Raw genomic sequence first — 23,282 nt, 5'->3', positions numbered from 1 at the left:
ATTCAGGAGAGCAATATCCCAAATAAACTCAACTAGCACAAGCTGTCCCTGTCTAGCCAACATCAAAATCAAAGCAATGCACAACCAGAAAGAATGTCCCAAATTATCACTCTGGATGCTTGGTCCAGTGTCCATACAAGAAAGAATTCTAATTGTCAAACTATAAAAAGTCTTTTCCTAAAAAGCCCTAGTTTGAAATACTTTCATCTCAGGTAAGGAGTAAACAGCCACAACAATGACACATATTGAGTATCCTGGGATACAGAGTTCAGGCCACCATTAATCACTTACCTTTTCTATAAGGAGTTTCTTGCTCATTGTCACACATCGATTTAATCGTTCTTTGTATTTCTCTAGCATCTTTTGCTGTTCATCAATCTGCCGTCTCAAATCACAGTTAGCCTTCAATGGAAAAAAAATGTTTTAATTAGCTCCAAGGAAGACAGATTAATATAAAAGCCATTTCTAGGGAGTCTGAAAATAATTCCTGTTGTTAAGTGAAAAGCAAAATTAAGGTTCAAAGACGTAAAAGTAGCTATATCTTTTAAAAAAAGGTAAATACTTCATTCCTTTATTCTCTCTTAATAAACATCACCTGTTTATTAAAGATAAATTATGTTACTAGAAGTGGGTATGTGGGACCGACCCCGTGGCTTGGAGGTTAAGTGCGCGCGCTCCGCTACCGGCGGCCCGGGTTCGGATCCCGGGCGCGCACCGACGCACCGTTTCTCCGGCCATGCTGAGGCCATGTCCCACATACGGCAACTAGAAGGATGTGCAGCTGTGACATACAACTATCTACTGGGGCTTTGGGGGGAAAAATAAATAAAATAAAATCTTTAAAAAAAAAAAAAAAAAAAAAAGAAGTGGGTATGTTCTTCTACTGATCATATTTTAATCTTCCCAAGCCAGTTACAGCCAAATCTATCACATCACATACACCTAAATGGTCACAAAATTAAAGAAAAAAAACCTACAATGAATAATATGTTTAAAATACAAACAAAGGGTGATTAAGCACTTTACAGCACTTACAGATTACATACTTAAAAAGGGTGATTAGCACTTACAAAAAAATTACAGAATTTTTTTAAAACCACATAATCCGGGGCCGGCCCCGTGGCTTAGCGGTTAAGTGCATGCGCTCCGCTGCCGGCGGCCCGGGTTCGGATCCCGGGTGAGCACCGAGGCACCACTCCTCCAGCCATGCTGAGGCCGCGTCCCACATACAGCAACTAGAAGGATGTGCAGTTATGACAGACAACTATGTACTGGGGCTTTGGGGGAAAAATAAATAAATAAAATCTTTAAAAAAAAAATAAATAAATAAATAAAACCACATAATCCTCTTTAAATTCAATTGTTCTTTGTTTTTCTATTCTTGTTTCCAAAGAAAAAGAGACATTAATTTACATAAACGCTTCTTACCAGAGAAATCAGGCACACCCATGCCCGCATAAGACAAAACTAACAAACAAGTTGAATACAAGGTCCTGGTTCAAGAATGCCAGAATGTAAATACAGTTAATTTAGCTGTGGTCAGAAGGATGGGCTAAATACTTTGAAAAATTCAAGGCTCCTACAATGACAGAGAAGGAAAGAACCACTAACCCAAGGTCAATTTTGACTTGCAACTCCTCAATTTATTCTTGTGTTAAACAAAAGATCTCTACTCTTGTGGCAAATAAATGCTACTTTATAATCACATGCTTGAATTATAAAAAGAAAAAATCTAGTTATTTCCCAATCAAATGATATAAATGTTTCTGAAACAGTAAAAAGCACAAACGGAAGATATTACAGCACAATTTTTGAGACTTTTCAGCTTCATTTTTAAAGTGACCAGTGTACAGCCAGATCTTCCATCCCCAAATTTCTACTCTCCTGATAAGTATAATTTCTTCCTATTAGTTCTTCTTACAGAGTTCTATGGACCACATTATCAAAGGCAAAGTGTAACTATATTTGGGTAAATGTGACTACCTAATTCATACTAAACAATTCGCAAACCAGAAATTATGTAATGTTTATGTGAAATTCAATCTACTTTTGGAAGATGAGAATTCCCTTGAAATTTGTAATCAAATGTATACAATCAATCAATCTCTGGCAGCTTATTTGAAATTTTAAGAACTCTAAACTTTTGTGGTTTCTAACACTAACAATTTTGTGTTCAAGTTTAAAATAGCACCTGGCTAGCAGCACCTGATGCAGCGTACCCAACATCTGATTAAAATGGGAAAATTCAAGGAACAATCCAAGCCTGTCTGAAAGGAGATGGGAAGACCAGTGCTTGCTCCCCTGTCCCTCCAGATCAGAAACACAAGTTCTCCTCAACTTGAAAAAATGGCACCTATCCTTCTGTGTCTTCCTTTGTGATGTATCCCTCCCTTTGGTACTGCTCAACATCCAAAGAAAGACTACAAGCTTCAGAGTACAAGGGAGTAGAAGGCAAGTAGTGGTAAGTAAAGGGAGCATACTGCTTCCCAGAAAATGAAAGCAGAACTTTTTTTTAAACCCCAAAAGAGTACTAAGTTAGGATTCAAGTTTTCATGTATTCCATCTTCTCAACCTGAAGAGAGTCAGGCGAGGAACGAAGAAGACAAGCCCATGATCCTTTCTCAGGCCAGCAGACCGACTCTGGACAAAAACCTGCCAGTACTTGAACTGGGCAAGGAGCTTTTCAAACCCACAGTATATCTAATCATAAATCCCGGCAATTCAGCCAGCACCCAAGTGAACAAGAACAAGAATAAGAGCAACCCCAAGCAAGTACATATGCTAACAATGAAAGATGGACCATCAGTTCCAAGCTGAAATACGGCTCTCCCCATTCAAAGACGGAAAGGAGACAAACAAAAAAACAGACCTAAGGAAAAATATTTCTGAATAAGGGAAGGGAACACTAGTTTGCGAACAATGAAAATGATCTCCCTACAGAAATCAAAAGGACATTTTAAAATACTGCTTGTTATATTCCATAAAAGGCGAAAGACATGGTGTCTATGAAAATAGGAGCCAAACAGTATAAAGAATGTACAGGATGGGCTAAGAAAGTGAATTAGATAAGGAAAAAAAGTGTGTAAATTAAAAATGTAAATAATAGAATCAAAATTCACATGAGCTGCAGTAAATAGTAGAAAATATATGGAAGACAAAATTAACGTTTAATGAGATTCAGAAGAAAAGGGCAAGCATACTAAATGAGACATAAAATGACAGAAAGAAAGGATAGAGATCAGGGTTCCAAGCTAGAAACCAAGGAAGAGGCCAACATAAGATGGAAAAAGGCAAAAATTAGGCATAACCACACAATTGCAGAATAAAAATATAGAGACCCATATATAGATGTACCCTGGCATAATTTTTGGAATACAAAAACAAAGCGGGGAGGAGGCCAGCATGGTGGCGTAGCGGTTAAGTTCATGCGCTCCGCTGCGGTGGCCAGGGGTTCTCAGGTGCAGACCTATGCACCGCTTATCAAGCCATGCTGTGGTGGTGTCCCATATAAAGTAGAGGAAAATGGGCATGGATGTTAGCCCAGGGCCAATCTTCCTCAGCAAAAAAGAGGATTGGCAACAGATGTTAGCTCAGGGCTAATCTTCCTCAAAAAAAAAAAATATATATTACTGCCAATGAGCTTTGAAGCCAGTTTAAGAAATAATGTGTAACTGTTGTAAATTTGGTCGTAAAACTGCCTGTAAATATAAGAGTTATTCTTATATATTAAAAATAATTTAATAATAATAGTCTAAAGACATCAGATTTTACTCGTAAAGATCAGGCTTAGTCTAGATACGTGCTAAATTCTAGGTTTTACATAGGAGGGAGTCAAATACACTATTTTATACCATATTTTGATAATTAGAGAAATATAGGTAAAAGTTTTTTTGTTTTTTTTGTGTGTGAGGAAGATCAGCTTTGATGTAACACCCATGCCAATCCTCCTCTTTTTGCTGAGGAAGACCGGCCCCCCGCTAACATCTATTGCCAATCCTCCTCCTTTTTTGCCCTTTTTCTCCCCAAGGCCCCAGTAGATAGTTGTATGTCATAGTTGCACATCCTTCTAATTGCTATATGTGGGACACAGCCTCAGCATGGCTGGAGAAGCGGTGCGTCGGTGCACGCCCAGGCTCCGAACCCGGGCCGCCAGTAGCAGAGTGCACGCGCTTAACTGCTAAGCCATGGGGCCGGCCCCTAGGTAAAAATTTTTGAAGGGGAGATAATCACAAATACAGTGATTTTTATTATCTTTAAACATAACCCTTTATTCAAACAAAGTCTTACCCCATAAGAAAAACTGGTAAAAGCAAGGCTGCAGATCCCCACCCAACTGTGTCATGGGAGCCCTGGAGGGTCCTCTATAAAACATTCAGGGACTCATGGAGCCAGTCTGAAAACTACTGGATTAGTACAAACAAAGAGCAAACCGACACTTTCTAAATCACTGGAGAAGATAAAAATGTTAGCCAATTTTATTTATAAATTAGTAATACTTATGTATACATGTATTTATACATATATATATATACTAGAAATGGCTCAAAAAAATTATTTAAGGAAATGTTTTGAATCAAATGTTTTACCTCAGTTAATGGAATTATGGGTGTCATTTTTTCAGTATTCTCTAAATTTGTTATAAAGAGCATGTATTGCTTTTTTGCTTTTCTAACAAGAAAACAGTAAGTTTACTATGAATATGCCAAATTGCATATTAAAAAATGCTTTTTAATTATCATGGTATATTTTATAGAGGTATCTTTTTAATTCCAGATTAGCTATTTTTAAAGTTTCTCTTGTAAGCACAAAAAACTTTAGATGAATGGGTTATAAAAGATACAAAATGCAAAATTAGGGCTGAAAAGTATTTGTAGTTTTAAAAACTCAAGAATATTAAAATAACTTCTCTGGAATGGGAAAACACCATTTTATACCCCACAGTTCCAGACGAAATACAATACTCCACATATCTATTTCTCTAGTATATACTTACTTACTAAAATTCTACAAAATAAGATTTCCAATTTAAAGATCGTCCTCAGAATGCACGTTTGATGGGCCAGCCCCAGTGGCCTAGTGGTTAAGTTTGGTGTGTTCCACTTCAGCGGCCCAGGTTTGGTTCCTGGAGACAGACCTACACCACTTGTCAGTGGCCATGATATGGCAGCAGCCCATATACAAAATAGAGGAAGACTGGCAACAGACGTTATCTCAGGATGAATCTTCCTCAGCAAACAAAAAAAGAATGTAGGTTTGATCCTGGCTCCTCCTACTCAGATTCCATCAGGTTAAAGGAAAATATCCAAATGTTTATTATTTAACTTTGTTATTTGGCTATAGTAATTATCTCTGATATGCACATAATCCAAATACACATAACATCAATCAGTGCTTGTTATAAAATCTCTTACTACATTTTAATACTTACTCTTAATAAATCATCTATTCTTCCCTCCTTCTTCTCTAAGTCAGAATTCTTACTGTTTTCTAGTGCAGATATTTTTTCTATTGTGAGGTCAGACTATAGAGACAAAGAGAAAACAAATTTAGGATTAGTCTCAAAATACCACGTCATCACATTTTTCTCATTACTTTTCTGGAAAAAAGCACTTGCTAAACAAAATAGCCTGGAATCACATGGTTCAAGAAATTAAATCTGCTTTCCTCATCCTATTCTTTAAGCCTTATATTCTGGTACACCTGCACTTCAAAAACATGTTAACTCTGGAATCAAATATATGAATTCTCAAACTACTGTACACTGAACAATACAGAAACATAATACCCTAGAAATGAAACTAACTTTGAATAGAAAAGGACTTCAGAGACATGACCCAAATCTCCAAAGAACTAACACGCCACCTAGTGGAGACAAAGAGCAACCACAGGGGAGAAAGGAAGTTGGCTGAATGCTCAACTAAGTCTAATTGTCCAAAAGCCACTAAGTCAAATAAAATTGAAATCTGCTCCTGAGAGTTATATAGCTCTTGAGATTTAAGAAATTCTCTTAGATTGCCAAGCATCCTGTCTTGAAGACAACACAGTGCCAAGAGGCTTCCAGAAAACCCAGTATACTATATGACTAGCTCAATATGACAAAATGGAGGATATATCACTATCCTTTTCAGATATTATCTTTGAATGTTTACAACATTCCCTAAATTAAAAAGAGTTTCTGAAGACTGTTTATAAGGAGGAAATTGTGTTGCTGTGCCACAACTTAAAGAAGTTTAGCTAGGTCTTGTCAAATAAGCAGGTACAAGGAATAAATCAACTACTTTCATACGACACTAGGGAATTAACATCCAATGAAGCCTACTGTAAGCACTGTTCTAATATGTATTTTGTATACATTGTCCGAGATAATTAGAATCAACCACATTTTACAGATAATTTGTACTCAAGAAAACTGAGGCCCAAAGAGATCAAGTATAAGTTGCAGAGCCAGAATTTGAACCCAAGCCTAGAGTTCTCCAAAGTGAGTGCTTTTTCCTCAACATCATGCTGCAGTATAAGCGTTTCTGCTGCAATACACCAGAAAGGCAAAGAAACACCTCAAAAGTTAAAGCACCTTCCAAAAGACTTTAAATACTCATAATGCAAGTTCTGAATATAATACACACAAATCATGAGGTGAAGTCGGAGAAATAAACGGAAGACAAAGAGAGGACTCATAGACCTCATATGTGGTTAGTGTTTATTCCTAAGCAGATCTTTTCCTTCTCTGTTGATCATTTATCGATCAGCAACCTACCTGGGTCTGTCTGTGCTGGATGGAAATCTGTTTTTGGGAGCTGCAGGAATGCTCTGTGTTGCCAGATCCCGTAGAAGAGGGACTGTTTTGCTGAGCCTGTAATAAATGTATATCACCAATCACAAGAAAGTTTTGCATCTTTCTCCACAAATATATGTATGAATGTAAATGATTAACTCTATATAAAACAAACTGTTTTCTGATGAAAGTCAGAAGTCAGGGCCATGTGGCCAAGATGAAAGTAAAACAATTCAAATAAGAAACAAGGACTAGACATAGTGGCTTGGACCATGTTCCTATAAATAGTTTAAAGTATCAAATGCTTATAAATGAATTTTAAATATGTAAATTAGATAAAATTAAAAGTTATTCCTGTAATAATATGCCCTTTTCACTTGTATTTCAATATACTTTTGTCAGAAAAACATCCAATGCACAGGGGATGCTTGTGACTCCAGGCAGAAAGAACTGTGACCTACTATTCAGAATAGTCTCCTAACCCTGCAAATATTACCCATGAACACGTGGTGGCCCAAAAATCCAGGTCAATTTCCAATACTGTCAGTTGCTGACTGTGATTTTTACACACAATTGATAGGATATCCTAAGGCATCTTTAAATTTATAAGGTTTAGAATTTAATATAATACAACTATTCAGGAATATACAATCATTATACTCCCCAAAGTCCTTTTAAAAACTAGACTGCACCTAACACAGTACAACCCACCACAGACACAATTAGGAAATACTGGATATTCTGAGGATTACACGCTAATAGAAATACAGTATTACTATCTCATCAGAGAACGCAGTGTTTCCACATATGTGAATTTTTTCCAGATACTTTCCATACATTCTTTAATTATTTTTATTATTCATTAACATATTAACAATGCTATAACCGCCATCTATTGAGCAATTTCTGTTAGCTAACTGCATCACTGTCATGATCACATGTAATCCTTCCAAACTCCTATACCGTGATTACTATTTTTATTTATACATAAAAAAATACAAATTGGAAATATTAAGCACCTATGCGTGGTCACAGAGCTAGTAAGTGGGGGAACAAGCATTGAGGGCCATCTGTGTCCACAATAACCACTCTCAATGACTACAGTAGATTGATTGACTGCCTCGCATTAACAGTCACAGGTACTGTTTTGACCAGGCCGCAAGCAAGTCAAGCACTTCATACACATAATTACATTGAAGGCTCACAAGAGCCTGGAAAGGCAGGCAGTGTTATTACGTCCATTTTTATTCATTTGACAACTACTCACTGAGTACTCTCTATGTCTAAGAACTGTGTTAGGTGCTAGGGACACAATGGCCAAGAAAAACAAAGAAAACCCAGAGACCCAGTCATTACTCTGCCTTAATAAAGCTTACAGTCCAAGAGAAGATTTATTAAGCACTCAGTAAGTATTTGTTGAAAGAAACTGTTAAATAAACAATCATACAATAAATGCAAAATTATAATTAGGATAAGTGCTATTATAAGAGTATGTAATGGGGTACATAACCTAATCTAGAAACTCGGGGATAAATTCCTTGAGGAAATAATATCAGAGTTAAGATTTGAAGAGGGCCGGCTCCGTGGCTTAGCGATTAAGTGCGCGCGCTCTGATGCTGGCGGCCCAGGTTCGGATCCCGGGCACGCCCCAAGGCACCACTTCTCCGTCCAACCCGAGGCCGAGTCCCATGTACAGCAACTAGAAGGATGTGAACCTATGACATACAACTGTCTACTGGGGCTTTGGGGGGAAAAAAATGAATAAATAAAATCTTTAAAAAAAAAAAAAAAAAAAAGATTTGAAGAAAATAAACAGTCAAAGAGGGGAGACGATAGGGTCATTCCAGGTAGAGACTGTGTACAAGAACCCTAGGGGACGAGAGAAGACTGATGTGGGGATCGAAGAAGTCAAAAATGAGGAACCAGTCTCAAAGAAGTTAAACAATGTGCACCGCTTATAAGTGGCAGAGCTGCGATTAGAGCCAGGTCTAGGAGAGTTCAAATAACTGAGAATGTTCTCTACCCTTTCCACAATGCAGCAAATCTGACCTTTCCCTCCTGATTAAGGGCCACCATTATGAACCTCAAGTATTACACTGCACTGTGATATGAGCATCATTTCCTTCAGTTATCATTAGATTACTCTTACAATCCTCTCATTTAAAAATTAGTTTCTAAACAAATATGAATGAACTATATTTATGATAAGAGCCAATAAGAATCACATGACTGACTAAAAGCCTCTTTTATAAACTTCTGGATTTTGGTATATGGGCTTTGTTAAAATGCTTTGTTACATGTGCTCATTTCTGATTCTAAGTTTTCTCCCAGCAAACTAAGGGTACTAGAATGTGATTCAGTGGGATGTTTCCAAATTAAAGCTTTCTGTCCATCAAAACAAAGCCCTCCTTATTTTGATGCTTGTAGAGCAGCTAGTCTTTCTGCCTAGAGTTTACCAGACACAGAGAGACCACAGTCAGCTCTCCCATCCTTCTGCGGGGGAGAGCTATTTGGGGAGCAGTACTATGCTACTGCAGAGAAAAATCCATCCCAACAACCCATACTAATCACCCTAATACTTCATTCAACTAAAGCTAAATACACATTTTCAAGAAAACCACAAAGAGGAAGCACAAAGAGGAAGATCCAATATGAAAAAACAAAACCTAATCTAAGAGAAAACAGATCATTCAATAAAAACAACTTTAAAAATAAAGTATGTTCAGAGAGGCTCAGAGGATATTACAAAAATGAAAAAGTAGCAAAGGACATAAAAAATAAACTTGACAAAACAAGATTATCAAAGTTTTAAAAACTAAATAGATGAGCTAAATAACAAAATGAACATAGCTGAATACAGAATCAGTAATCTGGAAGACAGTGTCCAGAAAATCTCCCAGAAGATAAAACAAAAAGTCAAATAGGGCACGAAAGAGAAGTTAAGAAACATGAAGAGCACAGTGTCTCCAAAATGATCTAACAGGCTTTCCAGAGGGGTTCATAATCGAAGAACAATAAAATAAAATTTCTCTGAGGTAAAAAGATAAGTTTTAAATGTGAAAAAGCCTACCATACAACAAGCAGGATTAATGGAGGAAAAAGGTAAATAGTGGATAAACCCCAAGAACAAAGAGATACCATATGATCATCTCAAAAGATGAAGAAAAAGCACCTAACACCCTGTCATCATAAAAACACACAACAAACTCAGAATAGAAGGGAACTCTTTCAACCCAAAACAAGCCATCTCTGAAAACCATACAGCTAACATAATACTTACTGTCAAAAATCACATGCTTTCCCCCTAAGATCAGGAACAAGACACGGATGTCCACTTGAACCACTTGTATTCAACATTGTGCTAGAAGTTCTAGCCAGGGTAACTAGGTAAGAAAATAAAATAAAAGGCATCCGGATTGGAAAAGAAGTAAAACTATCTCTATTTGCAGATGACATGATTTTGTATACAGAAGGTCCTACCAAAAAACTATTAGAACTAAAACACAAGCTCAACAAGATTGCAGGATACAAAATACATAAAACGTATAAAAATCAATTGTATTTCTATATTCTAGCAATGAACAATCTGAATATAAGATTAAGAAAACTATTCTAGGGGCCAGCCCGGTGACGCAGTGGTTAAGCGCGTATGCTCCACTTTGGCGGCCCGAGGGTTCGCTGGTTCGGATCCTGGGCGCGCACCAACACACCGCTCATCAAGCCATGCTGTGGCAGCGTCCCATATAAAGTAGAGGAAGAGGGGAACGGATGTTAGCCCAGGGCTGATCTTCCTCGGCAAAAAGAGGAGGATTGGCACTGGATGTTAGCTCAGGGCTGGTCTTCCTCACAAAAAAAAAAAAAGAAAAGAAAACTATTCTATTTGCAATAGCATCAAAAAGAATAAATACTTAGAAACAATTTTAACAAAAGAAGGGCAAGATCTGAACACTGAAAACTGTAAACATTACTGAAAGAAATTAAAGAGACCTAAATAAATGTAAAGATACCTCATGTTCATGGATTGGAAGACTTAATATTTTTAAGAGGATAATACTCCCAAATTGATCTATAGATTTAGCATAATTGCTATAAATCCCTGCTGCTTTGTTTATAGAAATTGAAAAGCTGATCCTAAAATTCATATGAAAATGCAAGGGATCCTACAGCCAAAACAATCTTGAACAAAATTGGAAGAATCACACTTCCTGATTTCAAAACTTCCATTACTACAAAGCTACAGTAATTAAGACAGTATGGTACTAGCACAGGACAGGCATATAAATCACTGGTGCAGAATTGAGAGTCCAGAAATAAACCCCTTACGTTTACAGTCAGTTGATTTTTGACAAGAGTGCCAAGACAATTCAATGGAGAAAGAATAGTCTTTTCAAACAAATGGTGCTGGGACAACTGGATATCCACATGCAAAAGAATAAAGTTGAACCCCCTTCCTCACACTATACACAAAAACACAAAATGGATCAGAGACCTAAATACAAGAGCTAAAAGCCCACTTAGAAAAAAACATAGAAGTAGGGGCCAGCTCAGAGGCGTAGCGGTTAAGTGCGCACACTCCACTTCAGCGGCCCAAGGGTTCGTAGGTTCGGATCCCGAGCGTGCACTGACGCACCACTCATCAAGCCATGCTGTGGCGGTGTCCCATATAAAGTAGAGGAAGATGGGCACAGATGTTAGCCCAGGGCCGATCTTCCTCGGCAAAAAGAGGAGGACTGGCATCAGATGTTAGTTCAGGGCTGATCTTCCTCACCAAAAAACAAAAAAAAACAAAAAAACAAAAAAACACATAGGAGTAGATTTTCATGACTTTATGTTAGGTAAAGTCTTCTTAGCTACGACACTAAAGGTATAAGTCACGAAAGAAAAAACAGATAAACTGAACTATTTCAAAATTAAAAACTTTTGTGCGTCAAAGGACACGTTCAAGAATGTAAAACAACAACCCACAGAAGAAAATATGTGCAAATCATATATTTGATAAGGGTCTAATACCTAAAATATATAAAGAACTCTTATAACTCAACAACAAAAATGGGCAAAGAATTTGTATACACATTTCTCCAAAGAAGATATTCAAATGGCCATAAGCAAATGAAAAAAAAAACTCAGTATCATTAGTATTCAGGAAATACAAACCAAAACCACAATGAGATATCACTTCATACCCACCAGGATGGCTATACTCAAAATGACAGACAATAACAAGTGTAGACAAGGATGTGGATATATACTTATATATACTGCTGCTGGGTTCGTAAATGGTGCACCTGCTTTGGAAAACAGTTTGGCAGTTCCTCAAAAATAGTTACTATATGACCCAGCAATTCCATTCTTCAGTATATACCCAAAAGAAATGAAAACATATGCCTATGCAAAAACTTGTACATGAATATTCACAGCAGTATTATTCATAATAAACAAAAAGTGGAAACAACCCAAATGTCCATCAACTGATGAAAGGATAAATAAGGCTGTAAGCAACTAAGCACCAAAAAGAATGATATTTACTAGTATACATCCACTAAAATCCATGAGGCCATATGATAATGAAAGAAGAGAAAGCTATTTGTCACCATTTGATAAAGTACTCCTTACTTTAAAAATTAAAATTTTTTGGCCCGGCCCCGTGGCTTAGTGGTTAAGTGCGTGCGCTCCGCTGCCGGCGGCCCGGGTTCGGATCCCGGGTGCGCACCGAGGCACCACTCCTCCAGCCATGCTGAGGCCGCGTCCCACATACAGGAACTAGAAGGATGTGCAGCTATGACAGACAACTATGTACTGGGGCTTTGGGGGAAAAATAAATAAATAAAATCTTTAAAAAAAAAAAAAAAATTAAAATTTTATTTCAAAAATTTAAGCTGAAACTGAAAAGGAAAGAACTAATAAGCATTTAACCTGCCTTTCTAGTACAAATGTATGTTGGTATAGCCCAATAGGCCCAGAAGATGAGAGGAAAGGTCTATATTACATAAGAATAGACACTAATAAAAGGTAAGTGTGACAATGCTCATCTGGCTATCTAGGAAAATGTTAATATTTTTCAGAAAATGCCTGTTAAGTTATTTAGGGATAGGAGATCAAGATTTCTGAAATGTACTTTAAAACACTTCAGTGTAAAAAAAAAAAAAAAAGCAAACTATCTTTTTTAAAAAAGTAAACTTTTAAGAATATTTTGTATAGGGCTGGCCCCGGGGCGTAGCGGTTAAGTGCGCGCGCTCCACTGCTGGCGGCCCAGGTTCGGATCCTGGGCGCGCACCGACCCACCGCTTGTCAGGCGATGCTGTGGCGGTGTCCCACATAAAGTGGAGGAAGATCGGCAGGGATGTTAGCCCAGGGCCAGTATCCCTTAGCAAAAAGAGGAGGACTGGCATAGATGTTAGCTCAGGGCTGATCTTCCTCACACACAAAAAAAGAATATTTTGTATAATGTTAAAAGATGTAGCTTTCAAGGAAATAATAGACCTAGGATTAAAAAAAACAAAGATCCAGTAGACCTTGACAACTGGAACTGTCTCATCCAATCAAAACTAATTCAATGACTAGGAATGTTTTCTTATAAGTGAATCCAATAAAATCATTTGGTTTTGCAATGCCTAATAATGAAACAACCATAATATTATAAACTCTCCTTAAGTGTTTTCAAGTTTTAGAATAATTTATAAAGCAGAAAAGAATTATAGTTAAAATGACAAACTAAATATCACACACATAACTAAAAGATTGAAAGATAAGAAAGGAAGCTGGGCCATAGTGATGAGTATGCTAAACTCATCTCTGATAATGGTAAGTAAACAGATCTTGTTTGAAATTGATTAAATAAGAGATATATTATTTGAAGTTAAAATGATAATCAGAAAATCTAAAACAAATTGTTAACAGTGGTTATCCCTCTGAGGGGTGCAAAGAGAAGAATTTTACTTTTGTCCATCACTTTAAAGATTTTATTTATTCATTTTTTTTCCCCTCAAAGCCCCAGTAGACAGTTGTATGTCATAGGTTCACATCCTTCTAGTTGCCGTACGTGGGACTCGGCCTCGGGTTGGACGGAGAAGTGGTGCCCTGGGGCGTGCCCGGGATCCGAACCCGGGCCGCCAGCATCAGAGCACGCGCACTTAACCGCTAAGCCACGGAGCCGGCCCTCCATCACTTTAATTTTTTGTGGGCCACGTACATATATTATTTTTACGATTTAGAAAATTATATCCTTATAATTTAAATATATACGAGGCCAACATCACCCTGATATCAAAGCCAGACAAAGACAATACGAAGAAGGAAAATTACAGGCCAATATCGCTGATGAACATAGATGCAAAAATCCTCAACAAAATATTGGCAAACCGAATACAGCAATACATTAAAAAGATCACACACCATGATCAAGTGGGATTTATACCAGGGACGCAGGGATGGTTCAACATCTGCAAATCAATCAACGTGATATACCACATCAACAAAACAAAAAATAAAAACCACATGGTCATCTCAATAGACGCAGAGCAGGCATTCGACAAGATACAACACCCATTTATGATAAAAACTCTCAACAAAATGGGTATAGAAGGAAAGTACTTCAACACATAAAGGCTATTTATGACAAACCCACAGCCAACATCATACTCAACGGGGAAAGACTGAAACCCATTCCTCTGAGAATAGAAACGAGGCAGGGCTGCCCACTCTCACCACTCCTATTCAACATAGTACTGGAGGTTTTGGCCAGAGCAATTAGGCAAGAAAAAGGAATAAAAGGAATCCAAATAGGCAACGAAGAACTGAAACTCTCACTATTTGCAGATGACATGATTTTATATACAGAAAACCCTAAAGAATCCATTGGAAACTATTAGAAATAATCAACAACTACAGCAAAGTTGCAGGGTACAAAATCAATCTGCAGAGCCAGCCCAGTGGCTTAGCGGTTAAGTGCATGCACTCCACTACTGGTGGCCCGGGTTCGGATCCCAGGCGCACACCGACGCACTGCTTCTCCGGCCATGCTGAGGCCGCGTCCCACATACAGCAACGAGAAGGATGTGCAGCTATGACATACAACTATCTACTGGGGCTTTGGGGAAAAAAAAGGAGGAAGATTGGCAATAGATGTTAGCTCAGAGCCGGTCTTCTTCAGCAAAAAGAGGAGCGTTAACACGGATGTTAGCTCAGGGCTGATCTTCCTCACAAAAAAACAAACAAACAAAATCAATCTGCAAAAATCAGTTCCATTTCTGTATGCTAATAATGAACTAACAGAAAGAGAGCTCAAAAAGATAATACCATTTACAATTCCATCAAAAAGAATAAAATATCTAGGAATAAATCTTACCAAGGAGGTGAAAGACTTATACAATGAAACCTACAAGACATTATTGAAAGAAATCAATGATGACATAAAGAAATGGAAAGACATCCCATGCACATGGATTGGAAGAATAAACACACTTAAAATGTCTATATTACCTAAAGCAATCTACAGATTCACTGCAATCCCAATCAGAATCCCACTGACATTCTTCACGGAAATAGAAAAGAGAATACCATAATTCATATCGGGCAACAAAAGACCCCAAATAGCTAAAGCAATCCTAAGAAAAAAGAACAAAGCTGGAGGCATTACAATCCCTGACTTCAAAACATACTACAAAGCAATAGTAATCAAAACAGCATGCTACTGGTACAAAAACAGACACACAGATCAATGGAACAGAATTGAAAGCCCAGAAATAAAACCACACATATACGGACAGCTAGTTTTCGACAAAGGAGCTAAGAACGTACAATGGAGAAAGGAAAGTCTCTTCAATAAATGGTGTTGGGAAAACTGGACAGCCACATGCAAAAGAATGAAAGTGGACCATCTGCTATCGCCATTCACAAAAATTAACTCAAAATGGATCAAAGACCTGAACGTGAGACCTGAATCTATAAAACTCATAGAAGAAAATACAGGCAACACACTATTTGACACTGGTCCTAAAGGAATCTTTTCGGATGACATGCCTACCCAGACTAGGGAAAGTAAAGAAAAAATAAACAAGTGGGACTTTATCAGATTAAAGAGCTTCTAGGGCCGGCCCCGTGGCTTAGCGGTTAAGTGTGTGCGCTCCGCTGCTGGCAGCCGGGGTTCGGATCCCGGGCACGCACCGACGCACCACTTCTCTGGCCATGCTGAGGCCGCGTCCCACATACAGCAACTAGAAGGATGTGCAGCTATGACATGCAACTATCTACTGGGGCTTTGGGGGGAAAAAAAATAAATAAATAAAATCTTTAAAAAAAAAAAAAAAAAAAAGAGCTTCTACAAGACAAACGAAACCAGAATCAAGATGAACAGACAACCCACCAGCTGGAAGAGAATATTTGCAAAACATATATCTGACAAGGGGTTGACCTCCATAATATATAAAGAACTCACACAACTGAACAACAAAAAAACAAACAACCCGATCAAAAAATGGGCAGAGGAAATGAACAGACACTTCTCCAAAGAAGATATACAGATGCCAATAGGCACATGAAAAGATGTTCAACATCACTAATCACCAAGGCAATGCAAATCAGAACAACACTAAGATATCACCTGACGCCCGTTAGAATGGCTATAATCACCAAGACAAAAAACAACAAATGTTGGAGAGGATGTGGAGAAACAGGAACCCTCATACACAGCTGGTGGGAATGCAAAGTGGTGCAGCCTCTGTGGAAAACAGTATGGAGATTCCTCAAAGAATTAAAAATAGAGATCCCCTATGATCCAGCTATCCCACTACTGGGAATCTATCCAATGAACCTGACATCAACAATCCACAGAGGCTTATACACCCCTAAGTTCATTGCAGCATTATTCACTATAGCCAAGAAGTGGAAGCAACCTAAGTATCCCTCGACTGACAATTGGATCAAGATGTGGTATATATATACAATGGAATACTACTCAGACATAAAAAAAGATAAAATCATCCCCTTGGCAACAACATGGATGGACCTGGAGGGTATTATGTCAAGTGAAGTAAGCCAGAAAGAGAAAGACAAACACTGCATGATCTCACTCATATGTGGAATATAAATCAACACATGGACAGAGAAAACTGTATTGTGGTTACCAGGGGCAATGGGGGTGGGGGGTGGGCACAAGGGGTAAAGGGAGACATATATATGGTGATGAACAAACAAAAATGTACAACCCAAAATTTCACAATGTTATAAACTATTAAAAAATCAATTAAAAATCAAATTTCTAATATTAAAATATATAAAATTATGTAACAATATGATTTTAAATATTTAGAGGATCAAACTCATAATATTCTGCCACCTGCTATTTTTATTTATCAACACATATCTAGAGAGCTTTCATTGTTAACATATATGTACTTCACTTCTTTTGTCAACTGTATAGCATTCCATTGTATGTCTGCATTCTATTTTCTTTAACTAGTCCCTATATGAAGGACAGGCCAGCCCTGTTGGTCTAGTAGTCTAAGATTCAGTCCTCTCACTGATGAGGCCAGGGTTCATTTCCCAGTCAGGGAACCACACCACCTGTCTGTCAGCTGTCATACTGTGGTGGCTGCTTGTTGCTGTGATGCTGAAAGCTATGCCACCGTATTCCAACAGGGTCACCCACGGTGGACAGGTTTTGGCGGAGCTTCCAGATTTAAGACACACTAGGAGGAAGGACCTGGCCACCCACTTCTGAAAAAACTGGCCATGAAAACCCTGTGAACAGCAGCAGAGCATTGTCTGATAGAGCGCTAAAAGCTGAGAGGATGGCGCAAAAAGACTAAGCAGGATTCTGCTCTGCTGTACATGGGGTTGCTAGGAATCAGAATTGACTCGGCGGCAGTAACAACAATATGAAGGATGTTTTTATTAATTCATGCAACATATCTTTACACTGAGTGTCTATTAGAGCAGACCCTGTTCTGGTATTGGAGATACAAAAGTTAACAAAGGAAAAGTCCTTGACCTGATGGAGCTTACATTCCAGAGGGGAGTGGGGGAGTCAGATAAAGCAGTAAATTATAGCAGGTTAGCTGGAGATAAGACTAAGGAGAAAAACAAAGTAGGGCACAAGAGCTAGAAAATGGGGGGTGGGCAGAGAGGAGTTGCTATTTTATACAGTGTAGTCAGAGTAGGTCTCTCTAATACGGTAAATTGAAGCAGAGACTAGAGAGAACAGAGGGAACAAGGCATGCTGACATCTGGGGGAAGAATGTTAAGGCAAAGGCAACAGCAAGTGCAAAGGCCCTGAGGTGAGAGCAGGCCAGACAGTATTTGAGAAAGCAGAGTACCCAGTGTGGATGGAACTGATGAGGAAGGAAGATGGTAGTAAGAGACGTCAGAGTGGTAGGAAACTGACCATGTAGAACCTTATATGCCATTTTAAGCACTTCTGAGCAGGGGAGTGGCATGACTGGACTTACGGTTCAATAGGATCATTCTGATCTGTTGAGGACAGATTAAAAGGAAACAAAGGTAGAAGGAGAGTCCAGTTAAGAGGCTACTGCTGCAATCTCAGTGGGAGACAATGGTTTAGATTTGAGTGGTACTAATAAAGGAGGTGTGAAATGGTAGGATTCTGAACATATTCTGAAGGTAAAATCAATCAGACTTGGTAATGGATTTGGAATTGAGGTATAAAATAAAGAGAAGAGACAAGAATGACTCCAAGGTTTTTTTTTGGGGGGAGGGAGTGAAGGTCAGCCCTGAGCTAACATCTGATGCCAATCCTCCTCTTTATTTTTTGCTGAGGAAGATTGGCCCTGGGCTAACATCCATGCCCATCTTCCTCCACTTCATATGGGACGCCGCCACAGCATGGCTTGACAAGCGGTGCGTTGGTGCGCGGCGCGCCCGGGATCTGAACCTGCGAACCCCGGGCCACAAAAGTGGAGCGTGCGCACTTAACCGCTATGCCACCAGGCCAGCCCTGACTCCAAGGTTTTTAAATAGTTAGAAGAAGAGAGTTGACAATTATTTAGATGTATAAGGCCGTGGGAGAAACGGGTTTGGAGTGGGGGGACAAAATGAAAAATTCAGTTGTGGATATGTTCAATTTGATATGCTTATTAGACCTAAATGACTAGCGGCAACTGATGACATATGTCTGGAATTCAAGACAGGGCTCTGGGCTAGAGATATAAACCTGGAAGTCTTCTGCATATGGGTGGTAATTAAAGCAAAGAAACTAAATGAGATTATGTAGAGAATGAAGGTAGACAAGAGTCTGAAGACTGAGCCTTGGGGCACTCCAATGTTTAGGGAACTGGGAAATGAGGAAGAACCAAAAGAGCAGAAGCCAGCAGAAGGGCAGGTGCTTGAAGAAGGAGGGAGTGATCACCTGTGGCTAATGAATCACGTTGGATAAGGTATGAGAACTTATCACCGGATTTAGCAATGTGGAGGTCACAGATACCCTTGTTCTAAGCTCCTTTGAAACACTGGTAGAGGGAAATTGCTTCCAGATTTTTGCAATTATAAACAATACAACAAACATCTTTGTGTAGTTTTATGGGAATCAAATTTCTGGACCCAGGGATATAGAAACTTAACACTGAGATACATTACCAATTTGTCCAAATGACTGCATAGTTATTATAGTCAGTATAAAACTGCATGTGTGTCTAAACCATCACTTGCACTGAGAATTATCAAATTTATTAATCTTTGCCAATTTGATAGGTCAAAAATGTTATCGTTTTATTTTGCATTTCTCTATGGCTGAAGTTAAACATTTTTCCATGTTGTCACCTTTTTTTTTTTTTTTTTGCTGTAAAACTGCCTGCTCATAGCCTTTGCCTATTTTTTAAGGAAACTCCTTGTCTTGATCTATTGATCTACAATACTTGTTGTATATTAATGTTAACTCTTTTGCTTTTTCCCTTCCTTATATTACTAAGCTTATATCCTGGCTGGAATAGAACTATACCAAAGCATTCAGGCCTTTGGTTTTTATATTGTTTCCATTTTCTTTCTTCAGACATTATCATTTTCTTACTCTTCTCTGCCAATTCTCTTCCACGTGAGAACAATCTGGCTGTAGCATCTGCAACTCCTCTGACAGCCTGAGTGTGCTAGCTGACAGGACTAAGCAGGTGGTAGTCCTTCATATGCACCCACTGCAAACCCGCATGCCCATACCTTTTATGGAACGCTTACATTAGGAAAACGAGTTCTTGCTGATTGAAATCCTGTGTATTTAACTATATGCCTATCACACAGTGGGCAATCAGTAAATATTTGTGGAATGGATAAAGGGAACTCCCTTCAAGTGAAAAGGAGGTAGTTTTTAAGGCAATAAAAAGAACAAAAGGACAACCCCCTGATTATCCAAGGTTTTGCCTGAGAAAATTAGATCTAAGATGAAGACTTAACAAATATCAGTGAATAGTAAGCACACAATGAAATATATACATACAAAGACAGACAGATAGACACATTCTCTGAAACAATACTATAGGGTACCACATCCTCATACAAACTATTCCATATTGCTGTCAGGTCCACTCACAATATAATATTGCTCAATTCTCCCATTTTACGTTGTGTTTCCTTGCCACCCAGGGATAAAATTATACTGTCTTCACACAAGAAGTTTCTCCATTCTTTTGATGATTAAAAAATTCTGTAAACGGGTCCGGCCCCGTGGCTTAGCGGTTAAGTGCGTGCGCTCCGCTACTGGCAGCCCGGGTTTGGATCCCGGGCGCGCACCGACGCACCGCTTCTCCGGCCATGCTGAGGCTGTGTCCCACATACAGCAACTAGAAGGATGTGCAACTATGACATACAACTATCTACTGAGGCTTTGGGGGTGGGGGGAAGGAGGAGGATTGGCAATAGATGTTAGCTCAGAGCCGGTATTCCTCAACAAAAAGAGGAGGATTAGCATGGATGTTAGCTCAGGGCTGATCTTCCTCACAAAAAAAAAAAAAAATTCTGTAAGTGTTTAAAAAATTTTATTATCTCTTTCTTAAAAGAAAGCAATAATAACTAAAAGAAAAGAAAGTATTCCAAATAATGACAATGGTTCCCTATCTATTTTATTATTTTTATTTCCTTTCCTTAAGACACTATTTCACTTTTTGAATACAATTGCACATGGGTTAACAACTCAGAATCCACAGAGCAAATAAAGAGGAAACTTAAGATTATAACTGGAAAAAATGAACCAGTAAGAGGGAAAGAGATTTAGGTCAATGGTGATTTTAGCTCTGAAAGATGTCCCTAAAAACAGAAGAATAGGGCAATGGAGCTTTCTCTTACTTTATACCATCCCTGGCAACAAACAAGTACTTGGAAGGGCACAGAAACCAAGAAAAGTAACAACTTTTGAGTCAAACTACATTATAAATTTGGCAAATAAAAATAGAATCAAACTTTCATAATACTCAAATTCTTGTTCCTCAAGGAGGGAGAAAGAAGCAAACTCAAAGGAGCAAACAGGTAGCCAAATATTCCTGGAAAAAGTAACTGCACCAACACTCTGAAGAGGTGAGAGAAGACAAGCACGTAGGTCGCTCAAATACCACAGAGGGGGAATGCCTGCCTAGACGCTAAAATTTTACTGACTTGAATACTGCTCTAAATAAGTGATGGTTGGAGTTTGGACATTCTATTTTTAATTATACAAGTACTTTGGTTTTAATGGAATTTGATCTGTATTTTCTTTATTTCTTTGTCAACCTCAGATGGTGTTTTCCTTTCCATGGTGTGCTCAGACTTTGACAAAGCAGTCTCTTTCAGCCCTGTGAACCAAAGGGGACTGAGTAAAAGCAAATTACCTTTAGAAGTGACACAGAGTTAGAAATGTTATCATCTCTCTCAAAATAATTAGTCAAACTTCATCAAGGAGCTCCAGGGCAACAAGGATCTGCATGAACTTAGCCTTCGTACTCACTGAAACAAAAGTGAAGCAGAGGCCGGCTCCCCTCTGTGCCAGCTGCTCCGTGTCAAGCCGAGGTTTTGCTAGCATCACTGACATCAGGGTTGGCAGAGCGGATTGCTCCTCCGATACCTCCTTTGCAGCACTGCCATCTAAACCATAGAGGGGCTGTTCTACGCGCCGCTGGAAAACATTAAAGAAAACACACAAATTACATGAGAAAGAATATTTGACATTGCCAAAACATGCAATAGATTAAAACATAGTTATTGAATATAAGAAGGATGAATTTTTTAAAAAAACCTTCTCTGAAAACAAATATAGAGAGCATAATGATATCATCACTGGATTATAACCTACCTATAAACCTGAGTTAGTATCTTACTCAAACTCCAGAAAATTACATTTTAATGGTTCTATATTTACATAACTCTCAATTTGCAGGTTACTTTGTCGAGTTCAACAAATCATCCTCATAATACCCTCAATCCTACAAAGGAAGTGTTATTTCCAATCTGTAGGTAATGAAGATTAAGACATTTGTTCCCTACTTTATAAGTAGAGTTTATTTCGCTCTCAATCTTGTCTCACCATACTACACTTAGAAGCAAAAATCTAAAATAAATACAAGCAAAACAAATTCCATAGTACCCTAAAAGAATAACATACCACAATTATGTATGGTTTATTCCACAAACATAAGCATGATTCATTATTAGCAAATCTACTAATATAATTCATTAATGTTAGGGGGGAAAAAAAAAATCAAGATTCTTCCCTTTAGATGCCAAAAAGGATTTGCACATTGTTAGGCAACTTTAAAAAAAAAAAAAAAAGTCGTCTCTACCTTTAATACATAGAGTATTTTTTTCAGAAATCAACACAAATATATTTAAAGGTGTTATACTAGAGATACTTTCATTAAAATTAGGAACTGGACAGGGATTAACATATAAATATCATAATTATTCAACATTATCATGGAAGTTTTAGCCAATGTGGTAAGGAAAAAAAATATGAGGTATAAACACTGGAAAATATTAAAGATGAAAAAGTGTCATTTTTGGATGATATAACTATTCACAAAGGAAAAACAACAAATAAGAGTTCAGTAGGATGGCCAAATATAAAAATAAACATACAAAAATCAATAGCTTCTCCATATACCAACAACAATTGATTATAATCAGAACATGTAACAGAAAAGGAGGCAGATTCAAGATTTTAAAAAATCTATAAAATACTTAGAAATAAACTTAGGAAATATGCAGATTACATATAAAGAGAAAGCTTTACTGACAGATATAAAAGATGACTTAAAAGGTAATACCACGCTTCTGGGTTCAAATTTTATAGATGTCAAACTACTCTAAAAGCCAATGCTCAGAGCTTTTTGTTTATTTTTTTTTTCTTTTCTTTTTTTTTTTTGCAAGAGAGTGTCATGGTGGTATAGTGATCATTTAGATTCTCTCTTGCTCTCTTTTGGGGGATTGTTTTTGTGGAATTTCACAAATTAATTCTAAGGTTGACTTGAAAAAATAATCAAAAACAGCTACATAAAAGAGTATCAGGGAAACCTGACTGGCTTTTAAAACTTACTACAAAGCA

At 37.9% G+C, this 23,282-nt stretch overlaps 1 protein-coding gene across 6 annotated transcripts in view; it reads right to left on the bottom strand.

Moving 5' to 3' along the window:
- Positions 1-23,282, bottom strand: part of TLK2 (tousled like kinase 2) — a 132,883-nt gene that overhangs the window by 48,271 nt on the left and 61,330 nt on the right. For 4 of the 6 annotated variants that reach the window (XM_004432623.3, XM_014789137.2, XM_087441354.1 and 1 more), the window contains 4 exons: positions 21,690-21,857; positions 6,755-6,850; positions 5,429-5,521; positions 292-402 (listed from right to left, as the gene is read on the bottom strand). In XM_004432623.3, coding sequence (XP_004432680.1) covers positions 292-402; positions 5,429-5,521; positions 6,755-6,850; positions 21,690-21,857 — 468 coding nt within the window. The remainder of the gene's footprint in view (positions 1-291; positions 403-5,428; positions 5,522-6,754; positions 6,851-21,689; positions 21,858-23,282) is intronic. The other 2 variants (XM_087441355.1, XM_087441358.1) reach the window with 1 other exon arrangement.

Source organism: Ceratotherium simum, chromosome 16 (assembly GCF_057802395.1).
Source record: "Ceratotherium simum simum isolate JZ-2026a chromosome 16, ASM5780239v1, whole genome shotgun sequence".
Lineage (NCBI taxonomy): Eukaryota > Metazoa > Chordata > Mammalia > Perissodactyla > Rhinocerotidae > Ceratotherium > Ceratotherium simum.
This window is presented reverse-complemented; position numbering and strand designations above follow the sequence as displayed.